The sequence below is a fragment of the Perissodus microlepis genome, chromosome 3 (genome assembly GCF_051167445.1).
Source record: "Perissodus microlepis isolate ML-2025 ecotype Zambia chromosome 3, ASM5116744v1, whole genome shotgun sequence".
NCBI classification, from domain to species: Eukaryota; Metazoa; Chordata; class Actinopteri; order Cichliformes; family Cichlidae; genus Perissodus; species Perissodus microlepis.
The window spans coordinates 14,517,185-14,530,777 of record NC_140463.1 but is presented as its reverse complement, the minus strand read 5'-3'; the positions used below and the strand labels follow the sequence as shown (position 1 = coordinate 14,530,777).

Below are 13,593 nucleotides of genomic sequence, written 5' to 3'. Positions count from 1 at the left end.
TCACTGTCATGAGACATTCTCGCAAAAAAAATCACGGTTTTAGTAACGCAGTAACGCAGCGTTCCTACGGGAAAGTAACGGTAATCTAATTACCGTTTTTGCAATAGTAATCCCTTACTTTACTCGTTACCTGAAAAAAGTAATCAGATTACAGTAACGTGTTACAAGTAATGCATTACTGCCCATCTCTGGTCATCAGGATAGGGATTTGTGTTGGTGTTTAGGGCTGTAGCCTCAGGTTTATATTGTGAACGGTAATAATGTGAAAGTGTTTTTCAGATAATTTTAAATAGTAAAATTAAAGTAATGAGTAGTATAACAAACATCTTTATCCTGTTTGTAATGAAGTAATGTACTGCATTACTTTAAAGAAAAGCGTTCTTTGCAATATGTGCAATAATTACTTTTTTCAAGTAATGATCCCAAAACTGTTCACAACAAAGAGGGAAAATGGCTCTGACATGTACAAACATTTGAGCATACAGCATGTAATTAATTAGTATGATTTTAATGTCTTTGATATGCTGCTTAGAGATGGTGGTGACTCTCACATTGGAGACAATGAGATTGATAAGTGAAACAAGAACTGGGATTGCTAAATTGTTATCAATTCCCATCCCTAGTGACAATGATGTCCTAGTTGGTGGAGGAGGCCACCTCCTTGGACTGACAGAAACTGGTAACAACCACAACCCCGTCCTTTTTGCTTTTCTCCAAAACACAGGAATAAATTTGGGGTTTGGAGCTAGGGTTGTGATTTTCAGTAATGATGACTTGGATATCAGTGAATTAAAATGCTACAGCATTACTTTGACTTTATTTATCCCTCTCTTGTATCCCTTATTGTCCAACTCTTTCTTTTTCTTCTCATTCTTTATCATATTCTGCTCTTTTAGTTATCGTTTCCTCTCAAAGCATTGCGCAGACTCCTCCAGAACTCCTCCCTCTCCTCTTCCTCCTGTGGCCACTCTAGGTAGGTGGTGGAACTCATCAGTTTGCGCAGTTTGTAGAAGCGTTTGGGGACATCATCCTTGGACAACGGCTCTAGTAGGATCAAAATGGCTGCCTCACCAGTGGCATGACCATCAAAAAGCCAGAAGTGAGAGAAGTCAAGCTCATAGCGGCACCAGTCAGACTGCACAAAATTCTCGGAGAGGATGAAGACAGTTCTCCGACTGCGTTCGATAGCATTCATGATGTTGTCCACAATCCATTGTCCTGGAAGGAAATCCCGCTTGTGAAGGCAGAGAGTCAAGGGCCGGTGGGATGTCGACCTAGTCCCAGAACTGCTTTCACTGTTGAAGTGAAGAAAAAAGCAGCTTTCAGTCTTTCTACTTTCTAATTTGGTATACAGCGTATAAGCCAGAGACTGCACAATCAAAATAATTAATATACTTTAAAAGTTTTGCAATCATTTCATGAGTTTAAATCTGTATGATTTAAAAAATGGTTAACGCAAGAATTTTAAAAACTCTATTAAATTTGCTTTAATAACACATTGTTTTGGACTCAGATCTTGATCAAAGATCTTCCATGTCAAGTGTTCTACATCACCCCAAAATTTAGGTTATTAAAAAATGGAAGCTTTTTAAAGAGGTTGATATACCCAGTTTGGAAGTGTTTCAGTTTATTTAGGTTAAATTATGTTTGAAACCCAATTTTGTCTTCTTAACCGTCATTAACAGTAGCCAAAAGCTCTAGTTACCTATATCATTCAGCATTTACACAGAGAGCAGTTTCATTGTCGGATGTCAGAACTACCCTTTTAAAAATGCCAGATAGTTGTATTTGTTCAGAAAAACTACACTGAAACCTTTATTACTGATGAACACAGTAATGACAATGTGGACACTTTGGCTGAAATTATGTCAAATAATATCACAAAAACTGATGAATTTACCTTGGCTCCTCTAGCTCAGGTACCAAAAAATTTTCCACCCAGCCAGCATCTCTTTCACTGTAGGAAACAAAGGCATCAAAGGATATCAGGGCTTCTGTGTCTGCCTTATCTCTGCGTTGCTGCCGTTGTCGAGAATTACGCTTGGTCTTGAGCCATGCCCAGATCATCTTGAGGTACCAAAAGGCATGGATGCGCCACAGCACCACAGATAGCAGAGTGGCTACAAACAACGCCAAGCCACAGCTCACTGACACAAACAAAACCTGATGGCACATGACAACTGAGAGTCGGACTTGATCCACTGGCTGTCCATGTAGATAGAAAGGGGAGTCACAGATGTAGCTGTCCACTCCATCTGTCAGTTGTATACCTCCACCTCCTCGGAGTTCCAACTGGACAAAGCTGACAAAGTCACAGGAGCAGACAAACTTATTCTGACCAGCCTGGAGGTTATCGAGTCGCTGGTATGACTGGAGGTCTGTTTTGCCAAACATGTTCAGGGTATTTGACTGTGGAAATAAAATGTGTATCATAATGGAAACACTAAGAGGATCAGAAGCATAAACATATGATCTGACTTATTACCTGGATGGTCAGGGTTTGTAGATTGGGGAAGGATAGCCCAGAGGGCAACCTCAGAAACTTGTTGCCAGAGAGATACAGTTCCCTGAGTACAGGCAGAAGTAGAGTGAAATCTTTAAGGTTGTTGTTGCTCAAATCCAGCACCTGTAAAGAATAAAGCATAAGGAAAAAAAATAGGTTGCCAGGTCAATCTGCCAGGTCAATACATGGTCTTCATACCTCCAGGGTTTGGGGTAGACAGGGGGTAATGGCTGTGAACTTTGCCCCGGAGATGTTTAGGAATCGCAGGGTGGAAGGCCAAGGACAGCTTGAGGGCATGAAGCTGTAACCGGTCCTACTAATGTCCAGGTGTGTCAGTTTAGAGAACTTTGTGACCAGTCGGCTCACGGTGGACAAAGACTGGACAAAAATGGGGAATGAAAGATGGAAAGTACTTGTTGTCATCAATCCTCAGAATTCTTGAATACTTGTAGGTAACACAGATTTTATTAAAGTTTCATACTTCACCTTCAGAGCATTTCCACTGAAGTTTAAAACTCGAATGTCCTTCAAAGTTTGTGTTGTACCACAAAGCGTCTCCACCAGAGTCAGGTCCGTCAGAAGGTTGTCAGACAGGTCCAGATACTGCAGGTTCTTCAGCAGATGGGACGTAAGACAAGGCATCACAAACACCTAAAGGAAAGAACCAAAACTCATCAATAAGACTGCAAAGTGGGAAGCTGTAAGGTAAGGGGAGACACTAGTTCCATTAGTGTCTCCCCTAGTATTTTCCTCCAGTTTGCATCACAACTCCGTCCACAAGACAGACATGTTAGGTAAACCGTTGATTCTTATTTGGCCACAGGTCTGATTGTGAAAACGAATAGTTATCTGTCTCTCTTTGTTAGTCTTGCAACAGACTGGATACCTGTCCGAGGTGTACCCTGCTACCCTATAAGGTGGGATAGTCTCCGGGCCCCTGCATGACCCTGGATTAGCCAAATTAAAGAAAATGGGTGGACAGATGTAAATATTGCATGCACAGGAAAATGGGTCATCTTTGGCAATCATTTCCATTTCCATGTACAATGCAGAAAACAGTCTATGAACAAAGTATATTGTAGCAACTATCAGGTAAAAAAGTTTCATGTAGAAACTTGAAAGAGCATCCAACTACTATGCAGGCCATTATAAACATGTTTGCAAGTATCCTTAGTTTGATTTTATGTCTCCTGAAGAGGTTAACTCTGTAAGGAAAACTTAAAATGAAAGGGATGTGTTGATACAATCTATAATATCAGTAAATAGTTCAACAAATCTCTGGCTTTGATTTCAACTGCACTAGGGTCAGAGAAAATAAAAACAAGAGTTTTTAGATGAAATGGCCATCTTCATCTATGGTATGTATAAATAGTATATACAAGTAAAACTTGTAAGCTAAAACCTGTAAGCTAAAACCTTTCTCTTGAATACATGCTGATCTGAAAATTATCCACATCTTCACACAAACTCCACAAAAGCCAAACTCACAGATGACCTAAAGATATGTAACAAAATAAACAGACCATCTAGGTGTCTGTTTATGTTCCGCTAGACAGATTTGTTTTGATTTCATCTGACTAGTTTTTTTTTGTCAGCTTAAAAACATCCATCTTCAACTGAAAACAGTGAACTCAAGGCTTTCAAAATCATAGTTGATCACTGTATGGATATCCTGAAAAATGTCTCTAGAGAGTAAACTAATCAATATTTTCCATAGAGTTGTTCTCCAAAATGTTACACAAGCAGCTTACATTACAGAGCTGGTCACTTTAGAGACTGGCACAGCATACTACAGTGGGATGCAAAAGTTTGGGCAATGTTGTTAATAGTCATTATTTTCCTGTATAAATTGTTGGTTGTTACAATTAAAAATGTCAGTTAACCTCCTAAGACCCAAACTCTTTCATGGCATGCATTTTAAATTTTTCTTTGCCATTTGGGTTGATTGGGACCTGAGGAATGTAAAAACAAAGAATTACCAGATTCTTTTTTTTGACCTAATTTTTGTTTCTGAGACAAATGAAATCCACGTATGAGGACATTGGTTTTAAATTTTGATAGAACAGTGGCAGTATAATGTCCTCGTAAGTGGATATCAGGCCCTTGTAGAGAAAAATTAAGTATTTTCGTCTAGACATCCCAAAATGTGATGTCCACATATGTGGACGCCAGGTCCTAGGAGGTTAAATATATCGTATAGAAGACACACACAGTGATATTTGAGAAGTGAAATGAAGTTGATTGCATTTACAGAAAGTGTGCAATAATTGTTTAAACAAAACCAGGCAGGTGCATAAATTTGGGCACTCTTGTCATTTTATTGATTCCAAAACCTTTAGAACTAATTATTGGTAAGCTCAGTGACCCCTGACCTACATACACAGGTGAATTCAATAATGAGAAAGAGTATTTAAGAGGGTCAATCGTCAATGTTCCCTCTAATTTTTCCTGTGTCTGAGCGAACACACAAACCTCCTGAGCAGTTCCTTGGACCACTATGAGCGACATCAGACGTGTGCACTGTGGTTATACCAGCATTGAATCCATCCAAGTTACATGGTTTATTAAAATAATCAAATTACAGCATTTACATTTATGTTCGACTACTTTTAATTAACTGCTTTAGCCCATTTACAATGAAAATGTAAAACAAAAATGTAGTCATTAACCTGTGTAGTATGTTAACACTACTGGAAGTAAAAAATAACTTGAACTCGAATTTTGAAAACACAACTTTCTTCTTCTTCTTTTTTTTTTCCATAAAGCTCTGACTTGTATTATGAGTCTGAGTCTGTGGTCTGGGAGAGAGTCCTGTAACTCTATCTGCAAAATACAGTATATAAAGACCAATGTTGGGCAATTAATTATATAGTTACTTCTTCAAAAAAGTAAAAAAAAAATTTCTGTCCACTATGTGATAAAGGAGAACAACAGCCTGATACCTGCAGTCCTGACAACAGCAGATGTATCACTGCTGTAACACCTGTAACATTCAGCAGTCGCCTCATTGTTCTGACACACACAACAAAACTATTGACTACACTACACACTAACTACACAAGATTTGCGCTAAACGTCGCAAATCTCTCACATCTCAAAACACCAGCGTCACTCCTAAAACTTCCCCCGTTTCTTAACAACTTGCCATATCATTTTTTGATTGGTCGACATCTCCAATGGTTGTACATGTTGTCATTAACGTGGCTTCACTCCACATCAGCCACAGCTTTGCTAGCTAAAACACCGGTGTGGGCACATAAGGACGCTGTCATAGCCTGTAAATGACGTTGATTAGCTGCGTATATACGAATGTGAATCGCATCATTGACTGGACTATGGGATAAGGTGTCATCGTTCTAGTCACATACGGGAGCAGCCAGTCACTTACTGACTAACACTGCAAAACAGAATTGTTGAAGTTTGAATTTTAATTACAATTCAGGTTAGATTTTTTCTTTGTGCGCAACGCAGACTTTCAGTGCGCAGAGACCGTGCCAGCAGAGGGAACATTGTCAATCGTAAGTTTCCCTCCTCTTTAAATTTTCTCTGAAGAGTAGCAACATGTGGGTCTCAAAAAAACTCTCAAATGACCTGAAGACAAAGACTGTTCACCATCATGGTTTAGGGGAAGGATACAGAAAGCTGTCTCAGAGATTTAAGCTGTCTGTTTCCACAGTTAGGAACATATTGAGAAAATGATTTTTACCTTGGCGTTTATGACAGACACCCTTCTTGGATACTCCAGCAGAAAACCCAATTGTAGAAGTGAGGTAAATTTGTAGACATCCAGAATTGCAACGTTACGGATGTAGAACTCATCTATGCTTCTGTGATCAGTTTGGCTAGCTTTCTCCCACCTAACCCCAACCAAAAAAGACAAGTTCGTTGTTTTCAATTTCCTGTATAATACACAAACATTTCTTTTGAACCAAAGTTGCTAACTGGGACATATGCCAAAAAGATAATGTGCTTTTTTCCTACCAGCCTTCGCCTATCAGTGTGACATCTTCTATGGTAAGTTTGGTCAGTGGAACTCCATCTAATACCACCAGGAAGTCAACAATAGCCTCGTCAGACACAGAAACATTATGTAGGGTCAAATACCTGAAGAGTTACAACACAGAGGAAGAATAGGTTTGTTTGTTTCCCAGTTTGTTAGAATATCAGTTTTACCCAAGTAGAAGTGATGTCCATACCTGATCCTCCTTTTGGCTGCCTTACTAAAGGGCTGAACAGACTGAACTCCAATCAAATTGATGTCTTTCAGAATGATGGGTGTCTCAGGATATGACACATCATCAATCATAGACCCAGCCAAGGTCACATTTGTTAGAAAAGGACCATGGAGACTCAAGGTGACATGACCTAGCGGCCAAATGTGTGCTAATGTACCAGCGTCATAGCTGCAGAAGCAAGATACAGAAGCTAAAAGTTGAGGATATGTGAAAAGGAAGACAGTATACACAATAATAAAAGCATCAGATATTGATTTGTATATTTAGTAAAAGCACATAGAGAAGTGTTGTGTTGTTAGCCCAAATAAGGATAAAAAATCCATAAAAATAGACCATAACCAACACATTTTAAAGACTTTTTAAAAAAAGTAACTTTTATATATAACTGAAATTATATATAAAAGAGTTATGCCATAAATAGGAGTCTTTAAAGATGTCTCTTAGTTATTCTTCATTATTTTGACACACATTTCTGAAGTTGAGATGGAAACGGTTAAATTTTGCAATAGCAAAGAAAATTCATAAAGCGTGTTGATTCATTAACCTACTAAGTAACTTACTTTTAGCCATCTATAGCCACCTATAAAAATGTATTCATAGCCTCACTACAGTTAACCATAAACAAAAAAGACTCAAGGCAGTTAGAATAAAGGATACTAATTTGAAGCTACCACCACTAGTAAAGACAGTAACTTAACACCACTATCAAAACCCGTGCAAACCTGGTCAGGTTGTTTGCATGAACAGTTAACTCCTCCAGCTGGGTGACTCCAGACAGATCTCCTCTCCGGAGCTCCTTCAGAGAAGGACCTCCAAGGGCCAGCTTCCTTAGTCTGACTAGGGCCCCAAATACTGGAGGAGAACCGAGGTAACTAGATGAGAGCACAGGAAAAGAAAATAACCATAATGTAATAATAATAATAATAATAATAACTTACGTTTTTTTTTTTTTGTCTTGTCACAATTTTGGTACCTTTAGCTTATTACCTGTATGGGTTGTTGAGTAGGTTGAGCTGCTGCAGAGCTTCCAGCTTGCTGAACCATTTGTGGTTGAGCATAGTCAGCTGGTTGTAAGAGAGATCCAGCTGTTCCAGGCTCCACAGAGAGTCAAAAGCTGATGGATGGATCTCAGCTAAGCCATTGCCTGGAGGATAGTAACATCTATCTTAAAACAAATTGTAAACACATTTTATTGATGAAAATCAAACACTGAATTGAAATCCCAGAGCTCTGCCAAGTCTTTTTTGTAGCAACTGGAAAATAAACAAGTAAAAAGTAACTGTAGCAGATAAAGGATTTGTAATGACTTGTTACAAAACATCATAATGTCATTGGGAGCCCCTGTTCATGGCACACTTTGTTGTAAAGTAAATATTTAAATAGATAACAAGACTTTGGATCAAGTTTTTCACAATCATAGTTCACATTTTATGCATGACTGCCTCCCCCCAGAGTCTTCAAGTGAGAGTGTGATGATGCCATGCACTTAACCTGAAATCACCTTTTCAATGTTTTAAAGTAAATTTCAGGACAAGGTTTCATGGCCATAGTGTCCCTTGACGTGCATAATTTACACATCCAAATGTATATACTTTGGTAGACTTTCACCCAGTCGGACTATCACTACAACATGACTTCTGGCTTCAAATTACATCCCTTATGACTAAAACATGCAACCACAAATCCAACTGACTCCCATTATTAAAAAAAAAAAAAAAGATTTTTCTCAAATTTTAACTTGCAACAATACAGAGTGAGTAGACAAAACCAGTATTTTGTCCATTGGGATATGCTGATGATCCTACTAGTTACAGAAAAAGCAGATAAAAAGGCTGAAATAGTCTCACTTTTCAAAATAAAACGTTGTCAAAAGAATATTTTTTTATAGTTAGCTGTTGGTATTCTTCTCACTTTTTTTCATCACCACAGCTTGCCCCTCCACCAACACCCACTCCATCAATACTTTATGTGTTACCGTGGAGATCAAGAACCTTCAGTTGCATGTGGCCCGTCAGGTCATCATTCGTCACAGCTGTTATTTTATTAAAGGAAAGATCAAGACTCAAGGCTCTGCCTGTTACAGTGGGAACACTGGTGAATCCACTGTGGGAGCAGTTACAGAAGAGCTGCTGGTTGCAGTGATCGCAGGATGGCTTCTTGTTGTCTGTCTTCAACCTCTGGCCCCAGCTCTCAGAGAGGAAGAGGAGGACGAGGATGAAGAAGAGACCAGAGGAGCAGCTGGTTGGACGTCTCATGCTGCATGAAATCAGTGAAGGACATGAAGTAGTGTTTGAGAGGATTTATAAATCAGGGAGAAAGTGAGTCATACTTCTCAGAATGCAGAGGACCCACACACAGAAGTGAAAGAACAACAGGGAAGAAGCACAATTTCAAAGAGGAAGCCTAAAAAGTTTCATTCACAACACAATTCTGCAAAAGTGAAAGGTGTTATCAGAAAACAGAGATGTCTTCAGCTTGTCACACACCCTACACAAAATGGTTTCATCTGTTAAAGCATAAGCACATGAAGTTTTCAGTCATGTTGCAAATAACAGCCTCCATTCTTATGGCTCCAGGGTATTGATCTTCTTTGAACAAAGCCAGTGCATTGAAATCAGAGCAGGAAGCAACAAATATCATCTCAAAGCATTGACTTCTCAGCATTTTATATTTATACATTTATAGAGCAGTTCATCCCATGGTAAAAAGAATCTTTGCACCTTTCACTCCAGAAATAGCAAATGCTTGTCTAATATTTGTGCATTTTTCATACATTAATCACAACTCGATTCATACATTTTTACATATTATGTAAAATGTAATGTAAAATGGAAACTGTATAAAATATAACACAGATATTTGTAATTGTTTTTTAAAGTTATTTTTCCATACGGAATTTTCCAAATGTTAAAATAGAAATATGTAGTATGTAAATTGATGTAAAGGTAGGTCCAAAAAGCCAAATACACCACTGCAAATTTTAAACCAGGCTGCATATCCCATTAGGATCAATTTTTTGTTCTGCAAATTAACGCGGACACACACAAACAGGGATCAACACCTTCGCCAAGCCTAAAAGCTAGCTTAAACATAAAGGTGAGGTTCTAAAGAAAGGCCTGTCAATCTATTTAAGGTATATGATTTGTATCAAGATGTTGCATTCACGGATGAGCACAGATATGAAGCTGTGGACAGGAAACCGGGGCTAAATGTGATCTGAACAGATGTACATAAATATGGCAAAAATCTGTTTCACATCCTGCAGTGAAGGTCATGTTTCATCACAGCAAAACAAATACCATAGCTGGGGATTTTTGCAGGAATTCAAGGTTTCTTTGAATTCTGTCTCAGGGCTGGAATTATTTACTATTTATGTTAATGGCTTGTGACATAATTTTAATGCATTTGTACATTTCTATGCAGATGATACAATTATTTATTGTGCTCAAATCATCAAGATGGTTTTTAAACAATTACAGCTGGCTTTTGATTTTATACAGTCACAGCTGTGTCAGCTCAGACTGATTTTAATTGCTGAAAAAAACAAGATCATGTTGTTCTCAAATAAAAACAGCATACCTGCAGTACTTACCTCTCTTGTATTTGCTCAAGACAATTTGTGTTGAAACTGTGGCTTCATACAGATACTTACAGTAGGTATTGTGATTGATAATAGTTTTTCCTTAAAGCTACATATTGACCGCCTGATAAACAAACTGAGGCTTAAGTTGAAGTTCTTTTTATGAAATCTTTCACTGCAAGTCAAAGGCTTGTTGCTGCCAACTTTTTACCCCTCCTGGATTATGGTGATATAATTGACATATATCTACTTACTCTCTCCATCTGTTGGATTGTGTTTATAATGGGGCATTAAATTCTATAACCAGATGTAAACCTTTAACACACCACTGTTGACTTGTCCCCACTGTCCTTATTCAGGATGGTTCATTTATATCTTCATATATTAATCTGTTTCTGGTTTACTCCCCTCTTATTTGTCAGATTACATGTTACAGAAACAGTTTAGTCATGACTCAGGACTTTATTAGATTCACCTGTTCATACAGAGCTCAGACAAAAAGCATTCTCCTCATCTGCCCCCGTCTTCATGGAGTTCATCACAGAAGGACTTGCAGCGCTCTCAATTGATTTCACTTGCAGACTTTAAAAATGACCTTGTGATATCATCACAGGGAACTTTTTCCTGTTTTTGATACTGTGAAAAGGTCATGCAAAATACTAATTTTTAAGGTTTTTTTTAAAAACTTCTTTGCCTAATATACTGTATTTCCAGTTGTATTTGAACATTTCAACAAGAGCACTCAGGTAGACCATAACTCCCCCTGAAGGGGAAACATAGAACAGCTTTATGCTAATGTCAGCATTGCTAATACTGACATTAGCAATCCGCAATGCTAACATCAGTGATGTTAGCATTGTTAATATGGAAATCTACTCTAGTTTATTCATCTTCTCTTTTCATTGTAAAGTCATATAATTTTGTTTTTAAAGATAATGTTTTAAAGAACTTAAAAAAGAGCTCTTTAAAACCGATTAAAACAGCTTAAAGTTGGAAAATTATTTTTTTCTATCTCAAGTGACCCTAAGCTTTCACCTATGACATTAAAGTATTACATCCTAAATCAGTCTGTTTTATAATGTTTACCTAGAAACAGACTTGGCTCAAACTGCTGGCTCCTTTGAGCTGTAAAAACTTGGGATTTTAGCATATATTTATAAATAACTTTAACTGAGAAACTTTATGGCATCATTGTGATGTCATAGGGGATCGTATTGAGAAAATAAAAAAGGTGTGTTATACAGATCTCCCCATGCCCCTACACATGATGTATTTCTCAATGTCATTTCTTGTACATGTTTTTTTCAAGTTTAACTCTGACTTTGGGTGCTAAAAATGAAGGTTATGGTCAAATGCTTAGTCAACCCAGGGACTCGTGTCCCCTAGGACTAAACATGTGCTTGTGAACTTTGAAGACGATCCATAAAATGTTGTGGGTATTATAACGTTTATACTGATTTTCACATTTGGTGTGACCTTTATCCGATTTTCACCAAAGTTCAGTTAGCTTGAGCTGTTGTTGGTATCTACCATCTACCATCTACCATACTAAATTTGTGAGCGATATCTTGAAAACTGTGGATGCTAGACTGCTAAAAAACAGACAGACAGACAAACACACAAACAGAAGTGATTATATACAGTATTTCTTCCCTGAACCTGTTTCTTCTTCTTTTTTGTTTCTTGTTTTTTTAAAATGAGGTGACTCAGAAACCATTGCATAGGATTGAATATTGACAATAAAGTCCTAATTAATTTCTAATTTTTTATTATTCTTATTCTTTTTCAATCCCGGTGATAGAAATGCACTTTTGGAGCCTCAACTTTCACATTAAATGCAGCTACTCTGCAGTATGTCACCATAAAACTATTTTTAATATATTTCTTTTGGTGGAAAGTGGTGGTTGAGACATAAAGCAATCCTTAGTTTGGTGTGCAAACAGCTTTTACTGAGCCTTTTACAGCACTCAACCCAAGTTCTTCCCCTTTTTTCTCTATCTGTGACAGAGCCGATGGTATCATCACTGCTGCTGCAAAATTAAAAATAAAAACTGAAACAATCTTGTAAAAATCAGCAAAACTTTACAGCATAAAGTTTTTTTCATGGTTTGTTTTAGGATTCTGTCAGAAGTTTGTCAAAGTCTTACCTTATATTTTTGCCGAGCTGACTGCTGAAACTCGTTAAAGACAACAGGATGAGTTAAAGTGTTTTATGACTTCATAAAGAGGAAGTATAAATCTCAGGGGTGACAGCTGGAACCAAGTGTGAAAAGAGGTAGTGAGCGTGACGTGAACTTTGGGAGGAAACCTTGTGAGTGCAAAAGTTTAAAAATATATTTCAAATGTACTATTTAACTGTTTTCAGACTTTCTGAACTAAAATTGGAAAATTATATTAGGCTAAGTTGTATCAAGAGAAAAATAAACTGTGTTACATTTTGTTAAATTTAATCACATATACTATTTGTTATCAGGAAAAAAAACTGGCTGGAGAAGTACCAGTATTATAAAATTATTATCATGCACATGGTTTCAGTTACAGAACATGCTTCAACCGCTGTGTGCACAGTACCATGACCATGATTTCCTGTTTCCTTTTGGCACACATAAGCAACTACCATGCAGAGTTTGTAGGCGAGCATATATATTTATATATACATTAAAATTGCACTTGTCTATGTTTTAATATGATGTTACTGGATAAAGGTAATTGTAATCATATAAATAATAAATAAAATTTTATATTTATAGTGTACAGTGTCTTGTCTTCCTCCCCTCAACCTGAACCGCTCGCTGCTAAAATGGCCAGACGAGCATAAATATTTTTTGATTTCACACAGTGCTGATGATAGTTAAACTGACTAAAACTGAAAAACGGGATACAGGCGGCTCTGTTGTACATCATCATCAGTCAGCAGTAAGGGTGTACTTAGTTTTTCACACAGACTTCTGCATTTTGGCTTACTTATTAATAAATAACCCAGGGCACTGTGTCATACTTGTAGGGAAACAGACATAGCGATCTGTTTCAACGTTTCAAACTGACACCAGTCCATGTCGGGTGGGGGATCATCAGTTTCTCAAAAAATTGAGAGACTGATGATGACAGTACACAGGGTCATTCACCATTCATTTATATCTTTTTTTTTTCTCTTATGGCTCGGGAGTTGATGCATTTATTACTTCTTGGCTGAACTACTGTAAAAGACTTCAGTTAATCCAATTTGCTGCAGCAAGAATACTAACAGGGACTAATATATATTTAGTCCCTGTTAG

At 37.5% G+C, this 13,593-nt stretch overlaps 1 protein-coding gene across 1 annotated transcript; it reads right to left on the bottom strand.

Annotated features, from left to right (window-relative positions):
• Positions 1–489: 489 nt before the first annotated feature.
• LOC146390080 (toll-like receptor 2) lies at positions 490–12,547 on the bottom strand. Its single transcript, XM_084923156.1, has 12 exons — positions 12,466–12,547; positions 8,714–8,994; positions 7,726–7,882; positions 7,461–7,610; positions 6,700–6,906; positions 6,485–6,607; positions 6,210–6,360; positions 2,990–3,154; positions 2,702–2,881; positions 2,486–2,626; positions 1,901–2,409; positions 490–1,295 (listed from the first exon to the last, which is right to left on the bottom strand). Exons 2-12 carry the CDS (start codon positions 8,991–8,993, stop codon positions 893–895), a joined length of 2,466 nt encoding a protein of 821 aa, XP_084779282.1. The 5' UTR covers position 8,994; positions 12,466–12,547; the 3' UTR covers positions 490–892.
• Positions 12,548–13,593: the final 1,046 nt, after the last annotated feature.